General features: G+C 32.9%; 2 protein-coding genes and 1 long non-coding RNA gene across 5 annotated transcripts; 2 read left to right on the top strand and 1 right to left on the bottom strand.

The window, feature by feature from the left end:
- The first annotated feature begins 751 nt into the window (after positions 1 to 751).
- Positions 752 to 3,203, top strand: LOC9326063. 2 transcript variants are annotated; one of them, XM_021011151.1, is made up of 7 exons: positions 752 to 1,001; positions 1,296 to 1,370; positions 1,517 to 1,675; positions 1,768 to 2,008; positions 2,090 to 2,256; positions 2,357 to 2,509; positions 2,721 to 3,203. In XM_021011151.1, exons 2-7 carry the CDS (start codon positions 1,326 to 1,328, stop codon positions 3,069 to 3,071), a joined length of 1,116 nt encoding a protein of 371 aa, XP_020866810.1. In that variant the 5' UTR covers positions 752 to 1,001; positions 1,296 to 1,325; the 3' UTR covers positions 3,072 to 3,203. The 2 variants fall into 2 exon arrangements, with proteins under 2 accessions (XP_020866810.1, XP_002892741.1); XM_002892695.2 differs by having other exon boundaries at positions 752 to 1,370.
- Positions 3,204 to 11,768: 8,565 nt separating this feature from the next.
- Positions 11,769 to 13,823, bottom strand: LOC9328803 (transcription factor HRS1). Its single transcript, XM_002889953.2, has 5 exons — positions 13,566 to 13,823; positions 13,103 to 13,383; positions 12,710 to 12,908; positions 12,554 to 12,630; positions 11,769 to 12,287 (listed from the first exon to the last, which is right to left on the bottom strand). The coding sequence occupies exons 1-5, from the start codon at positions 13,705 to 13,707 to the stop codon at positions 11,946 to 11,948; spliced, it is 1,041 nt and encodes a 346-aa protein (XP_002889999.1). The 5' UTR covers positions 13,708 to 13,823; the 3' UTR covers positions 11,769 to 11,945.
- Positions 13,824 to 16,816: 2,993 nt separating this feature from the next.
- LOC9328802 lies at positions 16,817 to 18,366 on the top strand. 2 transcript variants are annotated; one of them, XR_002329007.1, is made up of 5 exons: positions 16,817 to 17,048; positions 17,132 to 17,194; positions 17,270 to 17,325; positions 17,416 to 17,454; positions 17,589 to 18,366. It is a non-coding gene; the product is annotated as an uncharacterized LOC9328802 (long non-coding RNA). The 2 variants fall into 2 exon arrangements; XR_002329008.1 differs by lacking the exons at positions 17,270 to 17,325; positions 17,416 to 17,454 and having other exon boundaries at positions 16,819 to 17,048.
- Positions 18,367 to 21,821: the final 3,455 nt, after the last annotated feature.

The following is a 21,821-nucleotide window of genomic DNA, read 5'->3' as shown; positions in this document are numbered from 1 at the left end:
AGACGTTTCAAGCACCCGAGCCCTTCGCCTCGGGGATACTTGAACAAGACGTTTCAAGCACCCGAGCCCTTCGCCTCGGGGATGTTTGAACGTTACGCCTCAAGCACCCGAGCCCTTCGCCTCGGGAGTTTCTGAGCCCATCGCCTCGGGGACACCCGAACAAGCCAGTCCTTCCTGTGTACCCGAGCCGATTACACGAGTTTCTCCGAGGTGAAGTCTTCATCATCGCCCGAGCTAAAGACTTGGTAAATATTCGCTTTCAAAGTACCATTTCCAAGCAAGGTATCATTTCCGAACAAGAAGGATCATTTCCGATATACCCGGAAATGATAAGAGAGAATCTAGAAGGATCGACTCAAATCAGGAAATCTCCCAAAGACTCCGAAAAATAAGGAAACTATCCTAATCCGCGATATTCTAAGCCGACTTCAAGATAAATGGAAATCTTCCGAGAATATCGCTGGAGAGGCGGTTTATCACCCCTATATAAAGAGACTCAAGGCTCAATCAAAGGCAGGCAAGATCGCTCTAGAATTTACACTACGAAAAGCTCTCACAGCGCAAACACCTTTTTCTTTTACGATCAAACTCTTGTACGATCAAAATCATCTTTTCATTAATAATATCAAGAACACCATCTTTGGTATCAATCGTTTCTGTTGTTCTTTGAGAATTCACGATTATCGTATCCCTAAAATAAAACCCTAGACAAATCTTGATTGTGTTAGTATCGACTTCCACAGTATTTATCGCTAACACTTCGGAATATTTTTGATTGGTCAACTAATTAATTGGTATTTATCGCTAACACTTATTGAGTCGTCAAGTTTCAAGCCCATTGTGCGTTTATACTCCACACACATCAGCTCGTTGTCTTTAACTAGAAGACTTTCATCAAAAGTCAAAACCTTGCCGTAGAAGGTACTTACAGAGGAATTGTTGACCTAGGAAGCGACCGAAACTTCCCTCGAAAAGTTCAATAGATAATATGCTGATCAAAGGTATTATTGACGTTTTCTGTTCGATTAATTACAATTTTTGTTGATGAGTTTCAACCACTCTTGCACACTTTCGCTCGCTATTTCAAACTCCACGAAATTTCCTTAAATTTTTCTATTTGATCTCCACAAAGTTTTTTGACTCACAAATCACAACAGGATTAGGAAACTACAAATAATATCTGAATATTTTTTAAAACTCCGTTGTTTAAACACAACAAAAATTTAGAGTCATTCTTCTCTTGTTGTTTCTCGGTTTTGTTTATTTATATTTTGTTCATGATTCTGGCTTAATAGTTACGTAATCAAGAGTTTGCGTGAAGAACGATGACGATGATGCAGTACGTAATTCCAGAACCAAAAACTAAAGAGGTAACCTTAGTTTCCTTTGATTCTGTTTGTGAATATCTCTAGAACGATTCTGATTTTAGGGTTTTTGTTGAATTGTGATTTTTGGACAGGTTATTTAGTTTTGTAGCCTTCTCTCATTTTTTGTGATATTGTTTACCTTAAATCAGATTGTATTCGAGAAAACGTTGCAAGCTGCTGGTCCAGTTACTCTAGAAGAAGTTAAAGACTTAACTTCGAAGCGTAAAATTATCGAAGAATCAGTAAACAAAACCAGAAAAGTAGTCACTGATGCAACTACAATAGGATTAACTTCTGCTTGTGAAAAGGTAAATTATAAAACTCTTCATGTTCTAAACCAATTATGTCTAACCTTAAACTTTTGATTGTTGCTTAGATATTATTGTTTTTGATTCTTCAGGATCTTCATAGACTTGGACAATACATTCCGTTACTCTTTAACTTGGTTCATTACACCGATAAGATTAAGCGGGTTTCGAATCTTAAGATAAGATGGAGTAGTGGATTGATCTCTCAGACCTTGATTCAGCGTACATGTCCGAAATTCTTCCAAGTCGATAACATAATGTTCGAGCTTGGAATGGTTCTTTTCGTTTACGCAGTTAAGCTCCGGGAGAGAGCAATGGAACTAGTATCCACAGGTTAGTCTTTTTCTTGTAGTTGTTGCTTCTATATATTTTTGCTTTCATTAATTCAAATCTTCTTGCTCCTGATTGCAACAGATTCTAAAAAATCTGTAACAGTTTACAGAGAAGCATCTGGAGTTTTCCATCATCTGTCTCATGAGCTTCTTCCTTCATTAAAACTTTGTCTGCCTCCAGGGAAGCTTCCGGAACTAACTCCTCCCCTTTGCTCTTGTTTGAGTCTCCTCTGTTTAGCTGAAGGTCAGGTTAGTGACTTTTACCTTAAATTTGCACAAGAGATCTTCTTTGCTTCTTGCATCAAATTCATATTTGTTTGATGCTAATATTGACACATTTTTGTAATAGGCTGTAACTATAGAGAACGCCGAAGAAAGCGGCAAAAGTGCAAGCCTTTTGTCGAAACTGCATTTCGGAATTTCTCAATATCTTTCTGAAGCCTATTCTCATTTGTCATCTAGACCAAATGGAGAATATAAAGACCTATCGACCCGCTTTCTCGTAAGTCGCATATCCCTAACAATTTAACTATACATGAAGAACAAGTTACTCTTATGCCATAATCCTCTAGTTGGTATCTAAATACTGTTCTTAGTTCACTCATATGCCTTAATTCTCTGTTTCTTGAATGTATAAAGATACTTAATTTGCTTGTATAAGCTAGATGAAGAAAAACATATCTACTTGATTGATTGATCATATGATAATGTAGGAGTATGTAACAACAATGGGAGCTTTACACGAGCTAAAGAGCCAAAAACACTTAGCGGAAGTGCTGGAATCCGAAGATCGAGTAGGCGAAGCGGTTGGGGTTCTCATGCGTGCCTTAGCAGCGGCGAAGAAGAGTACGCCGTCGAAAGATGACAAGTGGATATCGATATTCAAGAAAGAGAGAGAGGAAGTAGCTAAAAACATGGCTAAGTATGAGAAGCTAAACGATTCTATGATGTTACAGAAGATTCCAATTGATAGAGAGATACCTTTTCCAAAAGGTGCGAAGATTGTTAATCTCATTCCTTATACTCCCACAAGGTTGGTACGAGAACTTCGATTTAAGTCTTAGAAGAAGGTTCACAGATCAATTCTTTGTTTGGTTCTTTTGAGTTTGGAGAAGAGACTTAAGGTGTGTGATATGTGATACAGTTCTTTGCCATCAGATCAAAAGTTTCTGATTGTGCAATAATTTGTTTATGCCTATCGTTTCATTTGACATTAGGTACTAAAAGATGGGGTTAACCCAAAATCAGTTTGGCCCATTAAGCCCAAAAGTTGGAGAAATGTTGGAAAATCATTCTCGTTGCCTGAATTCGAAAATGCCTTTTATAACTAACTCATCAGAACCTAGAAGTCAGAACCAAGATAATATATAATAAGGTTTTTGATATCTTAAGGTAGTGAATATGAATTTCAAGGCTTCAAATAATATACAGAAACAAAATTGTCTGAAGCTATATACATTATGTAATGACACTGCACATCATTTATTTTATAATTATCTCATTCTTTTCAAACGTATTCAAAAACTAATACATTTTCCGGTGTTCCTATCAAGTTACTAGTCAGAAAGAATCTTCCAAAGATTTCATATTATAAAAGTCAAAGGATCAATTTCACAATGTCAACCATTTTGCTGAGGATTAAAACAAGATTAGCACGTACTTAAGACATGTATGTGTAGTACAGAAGGTGATAAAGGTATGGTCGTATAAATATGTGTACTCTTCTTATTAGTTTACTAAATAACGACTTAATTAGGTCAATTCGAATATCCCATGTATCTGATTTGTTAATGTTAGAAATAGACCAATAAAAGCATATTGAATTTTTAAATGAAATATATTGCTTGTATTTTTCCCCTTGTTTTAGTCATAACTAATGTTCTTTAAATAAGTATCAAGAGCCAAAAAAAAAAAAAAAAAAAAAATGTATCAAGAGCCATTGTGTCCTTTAACTTGTGTGAAAGGTCACGTTAACTCATGCTTAAAGCTTTAACATATCCCTAATTATTTTAAAATTATACCTAATGAATCCTAATCAGGTTCCTGGTCATTTGGATCTATCGTCAAAACACTCTGTATATTATATTTCAAAAGTAAAATACTTGACTAATTACATTAATTCGTTTGTTTATTCTGCACATGGAATGACTAGCCAGGTTGATCCGATCTTGAAAACGATAGATCATCTTAATTATAAGTGCCTTTGAAAAATCTGCACATCTTGAAAATCTATCTCAAAATGCAACTATATATATATATATATTTTTTAAGAAATAAATAAATTGATAGAAGTAAATAAGAATTTGCATCAATATATTGTTCTAATTCAAAATTCCAAAAAAAAAAATCAGTAAAGTTTTTTAAGTACCACATAAACTTTCTAGTGGAGTTGACTACTACCGTAGAAACTCAACTGTAACACTTAAAACTAAAATAAATAATGGAACATAAAATTGAGTAGATATTTGTTATCAAAAGCAAAAAAAATAAACCTCGTTAAAACCAAACCATCTTTATTTTAGTATCTTAGAAGTATTACTTCTATATTGTACACACCAATAATCTGATAGAGACACAAGTTTCTAAAGGCCACATAGCATGTATAGAGCCACATGGAAAGGCGAACCTAATGGTAGGACCTGTACGGCTGATAAACAATTGATTAAAATAATCTTTAGATTAATTCAAGATTCTGAGAGATACTGTCCAAATTTGAATATATCAAGTGACCTAACCCTATCTATATTATGAATAAAAGTCTTCTCTAAACCAGAGGCAGAGAATATACTCTACGACAAGGACATTGTAGCTAACGTGCAATTTTGTGTTAATATTCAAGCAACCTGAGAATCAAATTTAAATATCAAGACAATCATATAAAATTGTCAAATTATACTTAGAAAGTTATGCTTTTCGGATTCGAGCATATTCGTCCCATGAATGCAACCAATTCAATAACTTCTACTCCGGGTCTTATTTTAATATAATCAAATCGTTTTAGTTATCATTGTCATTGTGTGTAACTTTATATAATATGGTGGACAAATATTTACTATATACTATGAAGAAGATCCCTTTACTAGCTGTAGCCTGTATACATTATTATACATGTGTATATATATATATAGAGAATTAGACATATCATATGCGATCTAATATCAGCATATATTCTGGATCATCTATATATATAATAATAATTATTAGTGCAAAACAGCAGCCACAACAATAATATCTATTTACTATGTACTAGGGGAGGTCCCCGCGCCCAGCGCGGGGTTGTATGTTGATTAAGACCAGAATTAATAATTAATATTTAGGGTTATCAAGTTAGGGATATTTATTGAATTAATTTTGTCAAGAGTCTAATTTTTATAACGACATTAATATAGAATTATGGTAAAACGCTATAACTTTTGATATATATTATTAGTAATCAACAATTAATAGTGTTTTTGAATCACAAACAATTATTAGTGTTTATATCTTGATATATATAATAGAATTAAATATAAAAAATCTATATATTTAAACCAACAATATATTAGCAACGCCCCGACCGCCACTGTCCATGGGTTCCCACGTCCAGTCTCGGTCTTTAGGCCCATCTTCTTTGTTTTGTCGTACTCTTGATTTTATGACATATTCATGCTTACTCGTTTCTTTCATATTAGCAACGCCCCGACCGCCACTGTCTGTGGGCTCCCCACGTCCAGTTTCGGTCTTTAGGCCCATCTTCTTTGTTTTGTCGTACTCTTGATTTTATGACATATTCATGCTTACTCGTTTCTTTCATATTTGTAATGCCACGACCGCCACTGTCTGTGGGTTCCCACGTCCAGTTTCGTTCTTTGAGCACATCTTCTTGGTTTTGTAGTACTCTTGGTTTTATGACATATTCACGCTTCCTCGTTTCTTTCATATTTGTAATGCTCCGACCGCCACTGTCTGTGGGTTCCCCACGTCCAGTTTCGGACTTTAATTTGGGCCCATCTTCCTGGTTTTTGTTGTATTCTTGATTTTATGACATATTCATGCTTTTAGATTGTATGTCACTGGAGTTTTTCGTAGTTGGAAACAAATAATTGAAAAATGTAATCTCTTACCATATCTCTTACCTATCAAGTAAGTCATCTTGCTCTTTGAAGTAGTTATGTACGTAAAATTTCAATGGTATAGAAACAGGCATCTCTTTTGTATATATCGTGTCATATTTATCGTCCCTATTGTAGTATCTTTGTCTCTACCTTCGCCATTGGTCGCTGCGTAACCCTTCAGTTGATCTCTTGTTTATAAAACCCATATAAAAAGTTGTAAGAGAAATATCATTTTCTTAACTGTATCGTATATGTATTTGTAGTATATTGATCTGAGATTGCAAAGATGTATGCCTATCAAGAAGCTCTTAGCAAAGTAAACACTGAAGATAGGTACTAAAAATGAGAGGATTACAGAGAGCAAGTATCTATCCCTTAGAAACCACTATGTGCAACTGAGAATAATTCATATATGTACATACATACACATGTATACAACGTATTGAAGCTTTTAAATTTAAATATCGAATGCTACAAAACTGGAAAATTGCTTGTGGAGAGAGCAATATGAACATGGCCACATATATAACAAATAACCGATTATGCTTGTCGTAGATCATTCTCTTTCAAACCAAAAGTTTTACCTAAACAACATATCAAGTGACTCACAAGAGATACATAAGAGCCATATCCTAAAAATATCCGGCAAAGCAAAAACGCTCCAGGTTCGAGAAGGAAGTCATTGGAAAATTTGAGTATATACCAAACTGGAGAGTAATTCGGCTACAAAGAGAGATGTGTTGGCTTTGAAGAAAAAGCTATGTGATGTTCTACCTTTTATTTATGAATTTTATGCTATGAATATATGTTTTTGTTAGGGTTCATTTTCAGTCTCCGGATTAGAGACTTATATTCATCCGACAAACAATTCGATGTCACAATCAACGCTACAAAATTGGTGGGTTCTCTCTATTAACAAACAAAAAAAAATTCTGGGGTATATATATTTTTTTTGTTTTGTTAGATCCATACGACGAAGAACATGACGAAGAACACCAAAAATTCTCATCAATCCGGTACGTTTGATCTTATTTTTATTAGTTTAACAATTACGGTTATGTCCGAATCTGAAATAACCATGGCTCCAGACTCCTTCACACCATGGCCACATATCACCGGAGTGGAGACGATTTCAAATTCGGAGCTTCTCTTCGCATATAAAATCATACATATGGTCTCTTTGTTTCGGGTTCCCTCTACAATAATTAGTACATATTTCAAACTGAGCTACAAAAGAGCACATTGGATTTTGGTAAACATCAAGATTCCTTCCTACCTTCCAAGAAACATGATAGACTAATTCACATCCAAGACCAAACATTAGCCACATAAAGCCTGAATCAAATTAAACGATCTTAGGATGCTCTTCATAATCCGTAAGTTAAAGAGACTTGCATTAATATTGCAAATTAGACTCTAGAGGTGCACAATGGTTAATCAGAGTGTATCAAAGACGACGAATAAAGCATGAATTAGAATATCAGCAGAGGAAGCACACAAATATTCAATAAACATAATCAATCACTGAGAATATCATGGACCCAACTTTTGAAAGATTCATAAAAAAGGAAGATTTTTCCTATGCAACAATATTCAAACAATGAGAAGATCAATGATTGATGACTAACCATACAACCGAAGCAAAGCCATAAACAGAAACGAAAGTACTAAAGAGCCACAACAGCAGTGATACGACATTTGCTTCCTCGCACTGGAAACAATGACGTGCTTCCATAAATCCAATCTAGTTTTTATGGAAAACAAACCTGCATTCATAATAAACACTACTATTAATTATTATTTTTTATGCAAGAATTAAATGGCAGTATAAAAAATTCAATGGTTAGTGCCGAAAAAAAAAGCAAGGATTAGTTATGATATCAAATCAAAATTAAATATCAAGCAAGGTATTTACATAAAATTAAGGCAGTGGAGGATCTAAGAATTTTTTATATGACAATATCTACAACTAAACAAAGAAAATTTATATATTTTTAAAACAGAATCATTATTTGTTTTTTGGTAAGATTAAAACCGAATCATTATCATATTAGTAAAATTATCATTTATTTATTATTATCCACGTTAATTTAAAAGTTTAAGAGAATATCTGCTTTTTTCTCATAAAAGGATGGGATAATAACATAACTCTTTTAGATTTATAACTATATTTGACATTATCATATTAAATCTATTAAGATAAATATATTTCTTTTTGAAAAATATAAATAAAATGATAATATAATTATTATAGATTTACAATTATATTATTATCCATGTCAAAATTTTAAAACATTTTACTTTTTTCTCACATAGGAAGATAGAACAATAACGTAACAGTTTAAGATTTACAACATAAAAATAATATCAGAATTGGAACGCCAAATCATAATCAACACAATTAACACAACTCTAATGGGAAATTAGAGTTATCTTGTGATTAAAATACTAAACAAACAAAACTAACCGAAACAAAACAAAAGTCTTCCTTTCAAAATCATTAACGTGACGGATTGCTGACTGATTAAGGTGAATTTTAGGCATTTAAAGATCTAGAAAGATGATTAAGGTTAAACATTTTTATTTATTTTAAACAACGTTTGAATGTTGACAAAAAAAGAAGAAGAGAGTGTTGGGACCATCGGGAGAGACAACGTTGAGCAGCTGCGAAAGAAGCCAACGTTGTCTAATATGTTCCTCACAGTGTTTGATTTGACTTTTGATGACATTACACTCCTGTCCACTTGTTGTCTCGAAAGTTCATGCAATGGAAAATTATTAAACAAAACAATTTACTTTTATGTATAAATCCTAGGGAAGAACCGATCAAGCTAAGATCAATGGTTGTGGTTTTAGTACCGTATACTTCTCAAATATACCCGTTGAATAACGGAAATCCGCAAGACGGGGAGGAGACGAAGTCAACCTAGCTGGCAAAGGAGCTAACCCAGCTCCTTTGGTCTTATTTATGGTCATATGTATTTAGCAAAATATGGTATACAAACCGAACCAATCAACAACAAAACCTGGTTTTAAATTGTTGTATATTTCTCAAAAGTCAAAACCCATAATAACCAATGGAACAGAAGAAGCTAATGCAGAGCATACTTACGCTTGGAGTAAAGAGTGATGCAAGCTTCCATTGGCACACCCGAAAACGCATCAGAGCATGGAAAGAAACCTAAAAACCAATAAATTAAACAATAATTAAATCTTAGTGCATGGAAAACAAATCCTATACATACCAAAGTCCGAATCTCAGTGCCTTAGAATGACCTCGATACCAAAAACTTTAAGTTACTACTTCCATATATGTAATATATTAGTTTGGGGAGAGAGATTGGCAACGAAGAGTAATTCCTGAATTTAACAGCCAAGTTTGTTATCCCTAATCTAAAGAGAGGAATACTTAAATTGTATTAACGACAAAAATTAGCCTCCTCTGAAGATTCATCCCTGAAATAAGTCATCTTTCTGACTTTGTGACAACTGTGTTATCAAAAGTTGAGTGTTTCTTCTGAGAAAAGACATATTTGAAAATAATAAGAACATGTACCTCAACAAAATCGGGAGGTACCTCATCTTTTTACAACAAAAAGAAACATACCAAACCATCGATGATTACCTTCTCAAAAGTTGAAACCAAACTTTTTGATTATAAAAATTGATTAGTGGTGAAAATAGTGAAACCATAAATACAAAAAAAAAAAAATCAACTTTGTACATATAAACTATAAGATCACCTGTTTATTCATTGAATTAGGTCCAAATTTTCCATACACCAGTTCACATCGTCCCCTCCATACATCCACCCTACAATAAAAAGAAAAATTAAAATTAGGTAGAAGCAAAAAAAAGTTTGAAAAAAAAGAACAAAAAAACAAAGGTTAGTTATGATCTGAAATTGAATACCATGAGCAAGGTATTTATATTGAATAGGAGGCGGTGCATGATTTAGAGTTTCTAAATTTTTCGACGATAAATACAAAAAAAGAAAAGAAAATTTACATATTTTAATAAGCAAATCACTATCATAATAATAAATATTTGTAAAACTGCCATTTATTCATTGTTATCCATGTTTATTTAAAATAATATTTACTTTTTTCGGTAAAAATATAGAATAATAACAACTATTTTAGATTTACTACTATATCTGATACTATCTTATAAAATATATTAAAATTTAAGGAAAAATTCCTTTCTGTTTCAAAAATAAGGCGGAACAATAATATAATTTTTGATTTACAAAAGATAGACATGCATGGTATCCATATGCGTCATGTCACGCTGATCCATATTTTTTTCCAAAACTCGATCTAATTGCTATTATGTGCAAAAATCACCACCGTTCACGTTCATGTTCACGTTAGCACTCCATACCTTAATTCACATGTAAACCTCTCTGCCTATCTCTGACTTCAGCTCTCTCATCTTCGAGTCTCCCCAAGAAAGTTTTGACACCACACCAACATTTCATTCGTCAAAATTAAATCGAGTTTGCACAAGGTTACAACCGATTAATAGGTGGTCTTCTACCTTCTATTTACGATTTTATGCTATGAATATATGTTTTTGTCAGGATTCAAGTCAATCTCCGGATTAGAGACTTATAATCATCCGACGAACAATACGATGGCGTGATAACCGTTTCTAAATTGGTGGGTTCTCTTTCATTGATCTACATATTATTTTTTTTGTTCGTTTTTTTTTCCAAATATTTAGATTGAAACGACGACGAACACGACGATCATACCAAAAATTTCATCTATTCCGGTACGTTTGATCTTTATTTTAATTAGTTTAACAAATATTTAGATTGAAACGACGACGACGAACACGACGATCATACCAAAAATTTCATCTATTCCGGTACGTTTGATCTTTATTTTAATTAGTTTAACAATTAATAGCCGTTTACGATTAATTTCGGATATCTAAATCTTATTAATTTGAGTAAGGTTAGAATAGTATTCTTTTATGTTTATATTAATGCTCCGATTAATAATTTTCGGATATTTGACATTATCATCTTAAATATATCAATATTATAATAAATATTTTCCTTTTCCGATTTTTTTTTTTTGATATAATTCCTTTTCCGATAAATTATGAAACAGATCTGTTTACACAAAAGGTAAAAAAAAAAAAAAAAAAAAAAAAAAAAAAAAAAAAAAAACCATCAACCGTCTCCATTCACACGTTTCTTCATTATGATCACGAATTCACGTTCATGGAAGCTTCATTTTTTTTTTTTGGTTAATTATCATGTTTATTGTTTCCAAAATTATTTTTTCCTGGTTAATTCCGAAATTCAATTTAATTTTTCCAAAATTAATTAGATTTCATTAAAGATAATTAAGTAATTACGTAAAATCAATGACTCAACAAGAGCCGAGAGTCCGACACGTCAGTAAAAACACTTCTCAAATATTATTATATATAGATGTATATGTCGTTGAGCTAGTTAGATGAGATCCGTTGTGTGTACTTTGTACATTGTGTAAATTGTAAATTGATCAATTAGTTTATATAATATCATAACCTCTCCTAACATAGTTAATGTGATAAACAAATTAAAACCCTCATTTTTTTTCCACTTGCGTATTTTGTCAAGAATATAAGTCAACAATGTTGAAAACTGAAACGTATATAACAGCAATAAGATGAAAATTTAACCGCAAAATAAATATGATGAAATATACCCTAGGTAAAATATAAAGATTGGTTCGGTGCAAAACTCTATACAGTCCTCAATCACGGTATCAAATTGTAATATGAAGAGAACAAAACCAAATAATAGTATAAAATGACCACAAAAAGATTAGAGACAGTAAAAACAAATTAATTATTCTTGACGTAATGATTACGGGTAGAAGAAGACATCGCCGGCGAGCTACACCGGACCACAACCCCTTCACTATGACTTCCCGATCCTTCTTCCACAATAATCGACGGCCTAAAATTGGAATGGCTAGGCCATTGTGGAGGTGGCGGTGCTGCCATGGCTCCATAGATCCCGGTGGTGGTGGTGGTACTGCTGGTTGTGGCTTCTCCGGTGGTCTTGCCCGTAGAGTAGTCCGATTGTGGTACCCATAATCCTCCGACGACTACGAAATGTTGCGTTTGAGAGTTTCCGTTGTTAGGGACTGTTTGGCGTGGCCTTCTTGTATGCAGTCTAAATTTCTATTATTATATATCCCAAAAAAAAAAGAAGATTAAAATCATATTTGCATAGCATAGATTTTAAGTTAGAAAACTTAAAAATATTTTGAGAAAAAAGGACTAAATCCTACTTGTAGATGACAAATTGTAGTTTCGAAAGAAAAGAAAAATTATTTTGTGTTTTTTCCTATACATCAATTATAGAAAGAAAGTTTAAGATTGCACTTTTACCAAAAAAAAAAAAAAAAAAAAAAAAGTTTAAGATTGCATGTGTTTATTGTAGTTACCTGTAAATGGCTTTTAACTTCATCATTGGTTAATCCATCAACTTTCATTAACTCCCTGATTTGCTTTGGCGTAGCTACTGCAAAATCCATTCACCAAAATCAATATACTAACTAAAATCTCATATAACAACAACTTTATATAAATTCAAAACGCACCATGAGGTCCACCTAAGTGTTGAAGAGCGTTCAAGAAGCGTCTATGCAATTGCGACGACCAACACCTTCTTTGCTTTCTCCCTCCTCCTCCGTCTTTCTCCGCCTCTCTCTTCCTCCCTTCGCAACCGTTCACCATCGGATCCTTTCTCATACTCTCATCTCTTGTCACCGTCTCCATCGTCTCCTGCTGCAACCGTTCCTGAAACGCAAATCGCAAATATTAGAGCGTTATGTCATTGAGATATTTTTGTGTTAACCAAGAAATTTCGAAGCCTTGCATCCTTTGTTTTTTCGGTTTAGAACATAACATGTTAAATTAGCCACTATAGCATTGCATAGTTCTCATAATTAAAAGTTAGTGTGAATTTCGATACGGATTCTTTAATAGATTACCTCTTTTGGAAGAAGATGGTCGGGTTGGTTCCACAGTTGAACAGACTTAAGCCAATCAGATTTCGTGTTCTTGTCCTCGGAGCCATTGTCCGGATCGTGATTTCCGTGCTCATCGTCGAACTCTTCATCTACTTCTTCGTTGGAGGTCGATGAATCTTTAATTGTTAGAAACTGCTCCAAGACCGGCCCACATTCTCCGGTCGTCTGCTCCGAGCACTCTGGTTGTCCGTACACATTATCCGTCGTCATCTCCGGTATCTCCCTTTTACATGCCTCGATGGCTGAAGAAACAAATAAAAATTATTTAAAATGTTTAACTTTTCATAGATACTAGAATTTCACACGTATAGTTTTTTTTTTTTTTTTTTTTGGGAAAAAAATATGGATCACAAATCTTGCATTTCATGTAGTAAATATATGTAGATTAATACATTTCGTTGTATATTTAGATATTTATACATACCTTGAGTTACAAGGTCTAAGCAAAGAGGAAGTTCACGTTGAAATACATGAATCTTTCGACGTTCCTCTTCGAGGGCTTCGATGTATTTCCCACATCTCTCCCGTTTCTGGTTGTAATCCATATTGCTGAACTTTTTAATCATGATGATGCTTTAGGGACTTAATTCTTAATTTTAACCCACCTTTTTTTATTTTGAGATTTGGTTTGCTTTAGAGAGAGGGATCAATAGATATATATCTGGCTCTCTCTCTTATATATATAAGGCCTCTAGGATCAGTATTTTGAGAGATTAAAAAGCATAAGTCGGCCCGTCGCGTTACAAGACGAATCTTGCGTTTCATAATTTTATATGTTTATAAAGAAACGTAACCAATTTGATATATTATGTCTTGTTGTGGCTAGCTAGTAGTAGATGGGGAGTGGTGAATATTCCGCAATGTGATTCTTTGTTCTTTGTTAGGTAATAAACTAATTATGTCAAAATACAAAGAACTAGATACTTATTAGACGACAAAAAAAAAAGAAGGAGATGGATTATTGGTCTAGAATCTAATCCATTTAACATGAGTTATGAACTGCATTACATTAACTTTGTGTTAGATAAGAGACTGAATTTATTCTTTCATCTTTGCGTCATTGCGTTGCGTGGATACCTTATGTAAATGCAGACAAACTTTTACCATACATACAAACTAATATATAAAAAATTAAAAACCAAAAAAAAGATAGACAGAGAGAGAGAGAGGGTAAATTTATACATATTCACCGTTGAGAATTTTTTTTCTTACCGTATGATTTTATAATGAGATTTAGGCTTTCATTTAAGTTTTAACTGTAAATTAATGATATTAAATTTTTAGAGTTTTAATAGATAATTTATCACAAATTCTTCGCGAATAGTAGTTCTAAAATAAAAGATTTGGTTTATATATAAACAAGCCCGAAAAGAAAAGTAGCATGCATATGCTATATATATATATATTTATATATATATATATATATATATATATATATCTTAGTTAATTAATACACTGTACTTTGTATATTTCTCATCTTAACTTCGTTGAAGGAAAAGTGATCATTACTAAATGACGTTAAACACAAAGGCCAATGTCTCTTAATGAAGAAGCCAAAACAAGCTAAGGGAGAAGAAACAAAAAAAAGGGCCGTATTTAATAGCACCTTCATTGAACTTTTTTTCATTTTCTATCCGCTCACTTTTTTAGCCCTTTATCCATTAGGATTCAAATACTTTTCAAACAAATTTGAAATGTTACAGAATCTTGACTTTGTTGAATTAGTTCTATTCAATTATCCGTATATAATACTATATGTCAATATCTTTGAATTTTGGCCGGTAATATTAATTAGTTGTCTTCTTATATTGCCTAGTAAAACATGAAAAACATAACGTGTTGGACTTTATTATCAAAGATCATCATCATGCATCATTCTAACTTTCCAAGATAATGGTGTGCCAATGCCTTTCACAATCAATAAATACTTTAGTATTTTTTTTAACCTGACCTAATTCTTAAGTTTCTTTCTTGTCGCCCATTGTATATTTCTACATATATAAAGTAAAGAGTGGTCGTTGTTAATAAAAAACGTTAGACGTTAATTGAACATTGTGTTAAATCTTAGTCAAAACAGATGAAAACAGGACATTAACAACAAAACGAGGGAATATATAGAGGAAAAACAAAATTAATTGCTAGTTCAAATCCGAAAATATATAACTAGCTTGAAATCGAAAAAATAAGGAAATTAGATTCTTTCGGATATTTGAAATTAATCAACGGGAAAAAAAGAGCTGGAGATGTAGTAATTTTGAGAGGAAACATTGATTGAGATTTTAAGAGTTTTCTGTTTCAATATAATCCCAAATTAAAACGTCATACGTTTGGACAAGAATACCTTTTTTACATGGGTAAAAAACACTTAAACGATGTCGTTTGCCGGAAAAAAAAAACGACTTCTAATGAGCATCTAGTTCGCTAATTGCTAGCCTACCTAAACAAATAATTAACGCGTAAATTGTTTAAATAATTCTACCGTTTTGATAGAACAAATATTATCGTTGATAATGGTGGCCTTCTAAAGTCTAAACCGAGTGGTGATCACAAATATCCGTAAATTCTAATGCAGTTTGGACTATTCAATTAGTCAGATCTTAACGCAAATTGGACGGTACTTATAAATGTTTTTATCCTCGTTGACATGATGCATGGATTTTAATTTTTTTGTTGGATGCATGTAATAATGTTAAAATAATACAGTACTAGGATATGACCCGCGGTACACCGCGGGTTAATTATTTGATTTGTTTTATTCTTTTATAAATTGATGAATTTGTTGTATATAGTATTTTTTGTTGTACACCACGAGTCATATGCGTTGTAACTAAGAAATAAAATTTTTAAGTTGTATTTGTTTTGTTTAGTGTTTAAAATTGTATAATTGTATTTTGATTTGTTAATCCTAGGATTTCACATGTAGTATATTATTCCGTATTAATGTCGTTCCAAACCCGTCTCACCATATAATCCCATCCCGTGAAATTAAACATCATTTTGTTATTTTTTTAATTACACTTTTATTTAAAAGACATATAATTCGAGTTATAATAGTTCTAAATTGCAAATACTTGCCAATATTAATTAAAAGTTTAAAATCAATGCTTGCACTGTGATATTACGTAAAAATTTAGTATCACAAATAAATAAAAACAAAATTCACATTTTGAATTTATATGTTATTATGATTCCAAAAAATATTATAATGAACATATAATAAAGCATTCGATTAGAAATAAACCATGTTGGAGTTACATATAGACTCAATATTTACACCATCCAACTTATACTCTTTTCAAAATGTAAATTTTGGATTTTTAATCAAAAATTGCAAAACACATTCCGTTTAGCTACTATTTTGTAATGATTGGACACGGAATTATTTACATCACTAAAACATGTATTTTGTTTTGGTAGGAATTTCACTAAAATATGGTTAAACCATGCCTTTTTGTTCTGATATAAGTTTTTTTTTTTCCGTCAATTTTCCCTATTTAATCAGTTATCAGGCCCACCGACAAAAAAAAATCAATTACCAGGCCCTATAACCAATAATAGAGTGCTGGTCAAAACTGATTCAACATGTAAATTGGGAAACATTAAAGTTGGGCCTAATGTTTATGGCCCAATAATAAGGCAGAGGAGAGTTCTCTCACTCGCATCATCATCTTTTAATCTTCCGCTTCAATTCTAAATCTCCCGGCGAAGAAAATAACCGGCGAAATTCACGGAGAAACCTCGCCGACGAAGCCAAGTTATGGCAGTCCTGGCTGCGGTGGCAGGATCACGACCGTGGAATGCTTTTATTCAAGCTTTATTTCTGATATCTCTATCATTTCCCATTCCCTCCAGCGCTTACCGACCTGGAGATATCGTCCGGATGAGCAAGATGGGGCAATATCACTCTGTTCGTACTCCTCCTCTTTACAATTTAGCTGAGATTACTTTCTAATTTGATGGACACTAAAGGATCTGTTGATTCTTTGGCAGTCGAGAATCACTTGGCATGATGTGATCGGAAAACATTGCCCGATCTTCGCCGTTAATCGCGAGGTACTGTGTGTAATTAGGTTCCAGAAATTTGATGGAGAATTAGATTGAATCTTGTCTTTCTTTGCCATTTTTTAGGTTTTGATCCCCATAGCGAAACCAATTGGCTACACATGAACTGATCCTTATAAGATGTGAGAATTTTAGTGGTTTGATTTTGATTTTGTATAGCTGTATTTGGAGCTTTTGAATTGAGATTGACGGATTTTTTTTCATTTGCACAGAGATATTTTTGAGGAGATCTGCTTGTAGTCACAGCTCAAGTTGTTAATATGCCTCATAGCTCAAATTGTTAAAAAGAATAATGATAATATAGACTCAATTTTAGAATCTTGCTTACACATCAGCCAACACCATGTCCAAGGTCTCACCAAATCTTGTTGTGTATGATTTTCAGGTATGAAGGACCCTCACTTCAGCTTGCCATTTTGTCGTGTAAGGTTTATCATCTCTAAGAAATGCAAAGGAAGCCGTCACTGCTAGAGTTGATGAATGGAGGAGAATATGAAGAAATGAGGTAATTGCTTGATGATGTAGAAAATTGAAAGAATAGAAATATTTATAGAGAACTTAGATGTCTAGGGTTAAGGTCAAATCGATTTGAGAAATATCGTGTGGAGAGAAGTAGAATATCTAAGATACGGGAAACTAAAAATGGATTCTTAGATTAATCACAATGAATGTGACAAAATTTTAAGGGAGGATTAGGATTTGGTGAAGTAACAATATAGATCCTATTGAATATGATGGAAGATTGTAGATAATTTGTTTAGGAAATCTTGATTTGATCAAATATGTAGAGAGAATATGCTTTAATTAGATACCAAAATAAATGATTCGATAGGATTTGCATTTACTGTGTAATATACTTAGCCAAGATTTCGGGTAAAAATCTCAAATAAGGTAAGATCCGAGATTGATTTTTCCGGGTCGAAATAAATGATTTCCGGGTCAAAATTTTGACCCGATTAGGAACCCCAAAAACTGTTGCAAAAATGTATAGTAGATGACCTATGGCTTTGTATTATCTAGGCCCGGGCACGAATCGAATATCCGGGATTTTTGTGATATTTGATATTCGATTCGTTTCAACCAAATACTTGATTTTGTGATTTGCTTCGATTCAGAAATTTCCGGATATCCGAAAATTCGAATATCCGGATTTTTTTGTGATATTTGCGGATATCCGCTTCGGTACATCTAAATATAAAAAAAAAACGTAGACTATATAAAATAACAAAATATCAGATATTCAAAGTTCTTGTTTGACATGTTTTCAAAATACGTTCCAAAAAAATAAACGTAACCATTGTTGATATCACCGATCAAAAACATGCCATCAAACTAATTCCAAAAACCAAAACCCGATAGTTTAAAATGCTACTAATCAAAACATTACTCTGTGTAAATCCAGGAAGAAAAAGCTAAAATTTGAGAAACTGAATCGTCAACGGTCCACTTCTTATTATTTATTTAATATTTAAGAGATGCTAATTTTTCATTTTCTAAATAAATTCCAAACACAAGCCCATAAGCTCACCAAAAAGAAAACACAAGCCCAAAAGATAAAAAAAACACGAGCCCAAAAGATTAAAAAAACATAAGCCCAAAATATACAAATACACAAACTATACTATGATATATATATATATATATATTCTAATATATATAGAAAAAATACGGATCGAATCGGATATCCAACTTTTAAAAAAACAGTATTTGGTATTTGCTTCGGTTTTAACGAATATTATATTTTTCTATTTGATTTGCTCCAAAATCTTACGGATATTCGGATTTTTCGAATCAAATCAAATCGAATACCGAATCGAAGCTGATCAAACGAATATTTTGCCAAGGCCTAATACTATCTAAGAAAGGTTTCTTCTCGACCAAAAACAGAAACTAATGTGTATGCATGTTCTGGTATTTATTAAAATAATAATCCAAGATATATATATAGGACACTATTTGGGTTAACAAATGGTTAAAAGAAATCTAATTGATTATCACCAATAATAATATATTATCAATAATATCAATAATAATCTTCAATTGTAAATATTAAATACCTATGAATTTAAATACAGTTAACTGTGAATAGTACGTTGAAAATATTGTGTAATATTTCAAAAACCTGATTAGCTGGTTTGACCATGTTTTAAATTGCATTTTTACTAGAAGATTAGAAAAAAAAAATCAAAACAAACCACAAAAAAAATTGAGAATGATCTAGCTAGTTGTGACCGCTAATGATCTATTTTGTGATTATTGAGTCAATTTGTCTTTGATTAGATTTGAAATTTGAAATGAGTTGGCACATCGTATCTACCCCTAATTGGCTCTTAATTGTCCTTAATTGGCTTCTAATTGTCCTTAATTGGCTTATAGTTGTCCCTTCAAAGACTCGAGAGGCCATACTCGCGTTACACCATTGCCGGATTTTTTTTGTTCAACAACCATTGCCGGTTTATTTATCATTTTCAAGCCCAATACACTCATGAGTATTTTTCTTGTCGAGTAAGACCTTCCAATTTATTTTCGGCCTTTTCACAATATTTAGACTTTTTTCGTCGAAGTACACACTCTTTTAAAGTTTCGAGACATGGGACAAAAAAAAAATAAAAATTCTCGTGAGTAGTTGTTATAAACCACATGTTGGATGGACTCCATAACCGTGGACCTTATGCATATTCTAGAAGGCCCATGTCCATGTCCTAGAAGGTCCATGCCCATGTTCTTGAAGATTCTCCTTATGACGGCCTATATTGTACTTAGTGGGCTTTTGGGCTTTAGGGTTTACTAGCCCAATGGGGATTTGTCTCCCCTCATCATGTATATATATGTATCGAAATCTCATTCATTAATCAATAGAACAACACAGTTTACAACACGTTATCAGCACGACTTGCTCTTAACGAAAACCCTAAAACCCTAACCCTAAAAATCGCGGCACTGTTCATCGCCGACACTGTTCATCTCGGTACTGTTCATCGCCGTACTGTTCATCGTCGTACTATTCATCGCCGTACTGTTCATCGCCGCACTGTTCATCGCGGGTACTGTTCATCGCGGCACTGTTCATCGTGGTACTGTTCATCGTGGTACTGTTTGCGGTTCGTTGCAGCAGCGTGAGTTACCGAGGTCTTTAGCTCCCGGTTCTAGTCCATACAACCCCATAAGGTGAAAGGTAACATCAAAACCCTAAAGCTAAAGAACCAACAATTGAACTTGAAAGTTAAGCAAAGAGAAACCCTAAAACGAATGATGATTGATTAAGTGATTGCTTTGCTTGTATGATTTGATTGCTTGTTTGATCCGATTGCTTGTTTGCTCGATTGTTTGACTCGTTTAGGTTGCTAGAAAAAGTTGATTATCGCTTAAGCTAAACTCGCCTAAGTTGCTAGAGAAGTTTTAATTGTCTAAACCTAAAATCGCAAAACGAAAATACATAAGCTAATAACCGAAACTTTAAAGGTCTAAAAACCTAAAACCTAAAACGAATCTAATCCAAAAAATTCCATAAGTTTAAATCGGCTTGATTGAGATTGTTTAGGTTGTTAGATTGTTTGCTCCTTTGATTGATTACATGCTTAACACCCTAAAACTAAAATTGCATGAACCCTAGAAAACTTAGAAAAGATAATCCTAAAAGAAATCTCAAAACCCTAAAACCTAAAATCCTAAATAAAATAGGAAACCCTAAAATCTAGGAAACCTTAAAATCCTAAATAAAATAGGAAACCCTAGATAATAGGAAATCTTAACAACCCTAAATCCTAAATAGGGAATCTTAAAATCCTCAATAAAATAGGAAACTTTAAAATTCTAATAGAAAGCATGAAAACCTAAATAAAATCCTAAATCCTATTGTACTCTAAATCCTAATTAAATTAGGAAATTCATAAATCCTATTCAAGATAGGAAAACTTTAAGACATAGAAAATTTCCAAATCCTAATTAAAATAGGAAATCTTAAAATCTAAAATCATAAGTGAAATAGGAAAATTAATCCTAAAGTAAAGAGGAAAGTAAATCCTAAAAAGGAAAAGGAAAAGTTAATCCTAATAAAAAGAGGAAATCTAATCCTAAGCAAAAGAGGAAAGTCAAATCCCTAAGTAAATCGATTCATGGTTCGGTCTCAAATACCGCATGACACTAACGATTACATGATTTTGACTCAAAACTTTTCCTTGTAGATGTTGAATTACAACTTGTACTTTACTGCCCTAAATTTCTTAGGAGATAATTATTTTAAAATGGGCAATGGATACTAAGATTATCCTAAAGTCAAAAGGACTTGGTGAATGTATCTAATAAGGCAAGAATGCCAAGAGAGAAAGATAGATACAAGACAATATTAGCCACCATCTTATTGAGAGTCTCATAATCCAGGACTATAAGTCCGTGGATGAGTCTATTGCTAGATGAAAAAAAAAATAAAAATAATGACTTACAGATAAAAACAGTGAGTTACGACCTCATAGATTAACCCCATTACCTAATGCCAATAAGGCCGCAGAGGATAAGAAAGAATCCAAAGAATCTAACCACGTCTAAAGTGATAGACCACACGGCCGTGACCGTGGTGGATGGAAAGGACGTGGTTGTGGCCACTATAACTCATCCGGCC

Source organism: Arabidopsis lyrata (genome assembly GCF_000004255.2).
Source record: "Arabidopsis lyrata subsp. lyrata unplaced genomic scaffold ARALYscaffold_1, whole genome shotgun sequence".
Taxonomy (NCBI): Eukaryota; Viridiplantae; Streptophyta; class Magnoliopsida; order Brassicales; family Brassicaceae; genus Arabidopsis; species Arabidopsis lyrata.
This window is presented reverse-complemented; position numbering and strand designations above follow the sequence as displayed.

What these genes read in the sequence shown, in the direction of transcription:
- LOC9326063 (XM_021011151.1), top strand. Translation starts at nt 1,326, where the DNA reads ATGACGATGATGCAGTACGTAATTCCAGAACCAAAAACTAAAGAG. An exon ending in TCTGTTTAGCTGAAGGTCAG is followed by an intron (nt 2,257 to 2,356) that starts GTTAGTGACTTT and finishes TTTTTGTAATAG; the next exon opens with GCTGTAACTATAGAGAACGC. An exon ending in ACCTATCGACCCGCTTTCTC is followed by an intron (nt 2,510 to 2,720) that starts GTAAGTCGCATA and finishes ATGATAATGTAG; the next exon opens with GAGTATGTAACAACAATGGG.
- LOC9328803 (XM_002889953.2), bottom strand. Translation starts at nt 13,707, where the DNA reads ATGATTAAAAAGTTCAGCAATATGGATTACAACCAGAAACGGGAGAGA. An exon ending in ACCATCTTCTTCCAAAAGAG is followed by an intron (nt 12,909 to 13,102) that starts GTAATCTATTAA and finishes TTTGCGTTTCAG; the next exon opens with GAACGGTTGCAGCAGGAGAC. An exon ending in ACACTTAGGTGGACCTCATG is followed by an intron (nt 12,631 to 12,709) that starts GTGCGTTTTGAA and finishes TGGATTTTGCAG; the next exon opens with TAGCTACGCCAAAGCAAATC.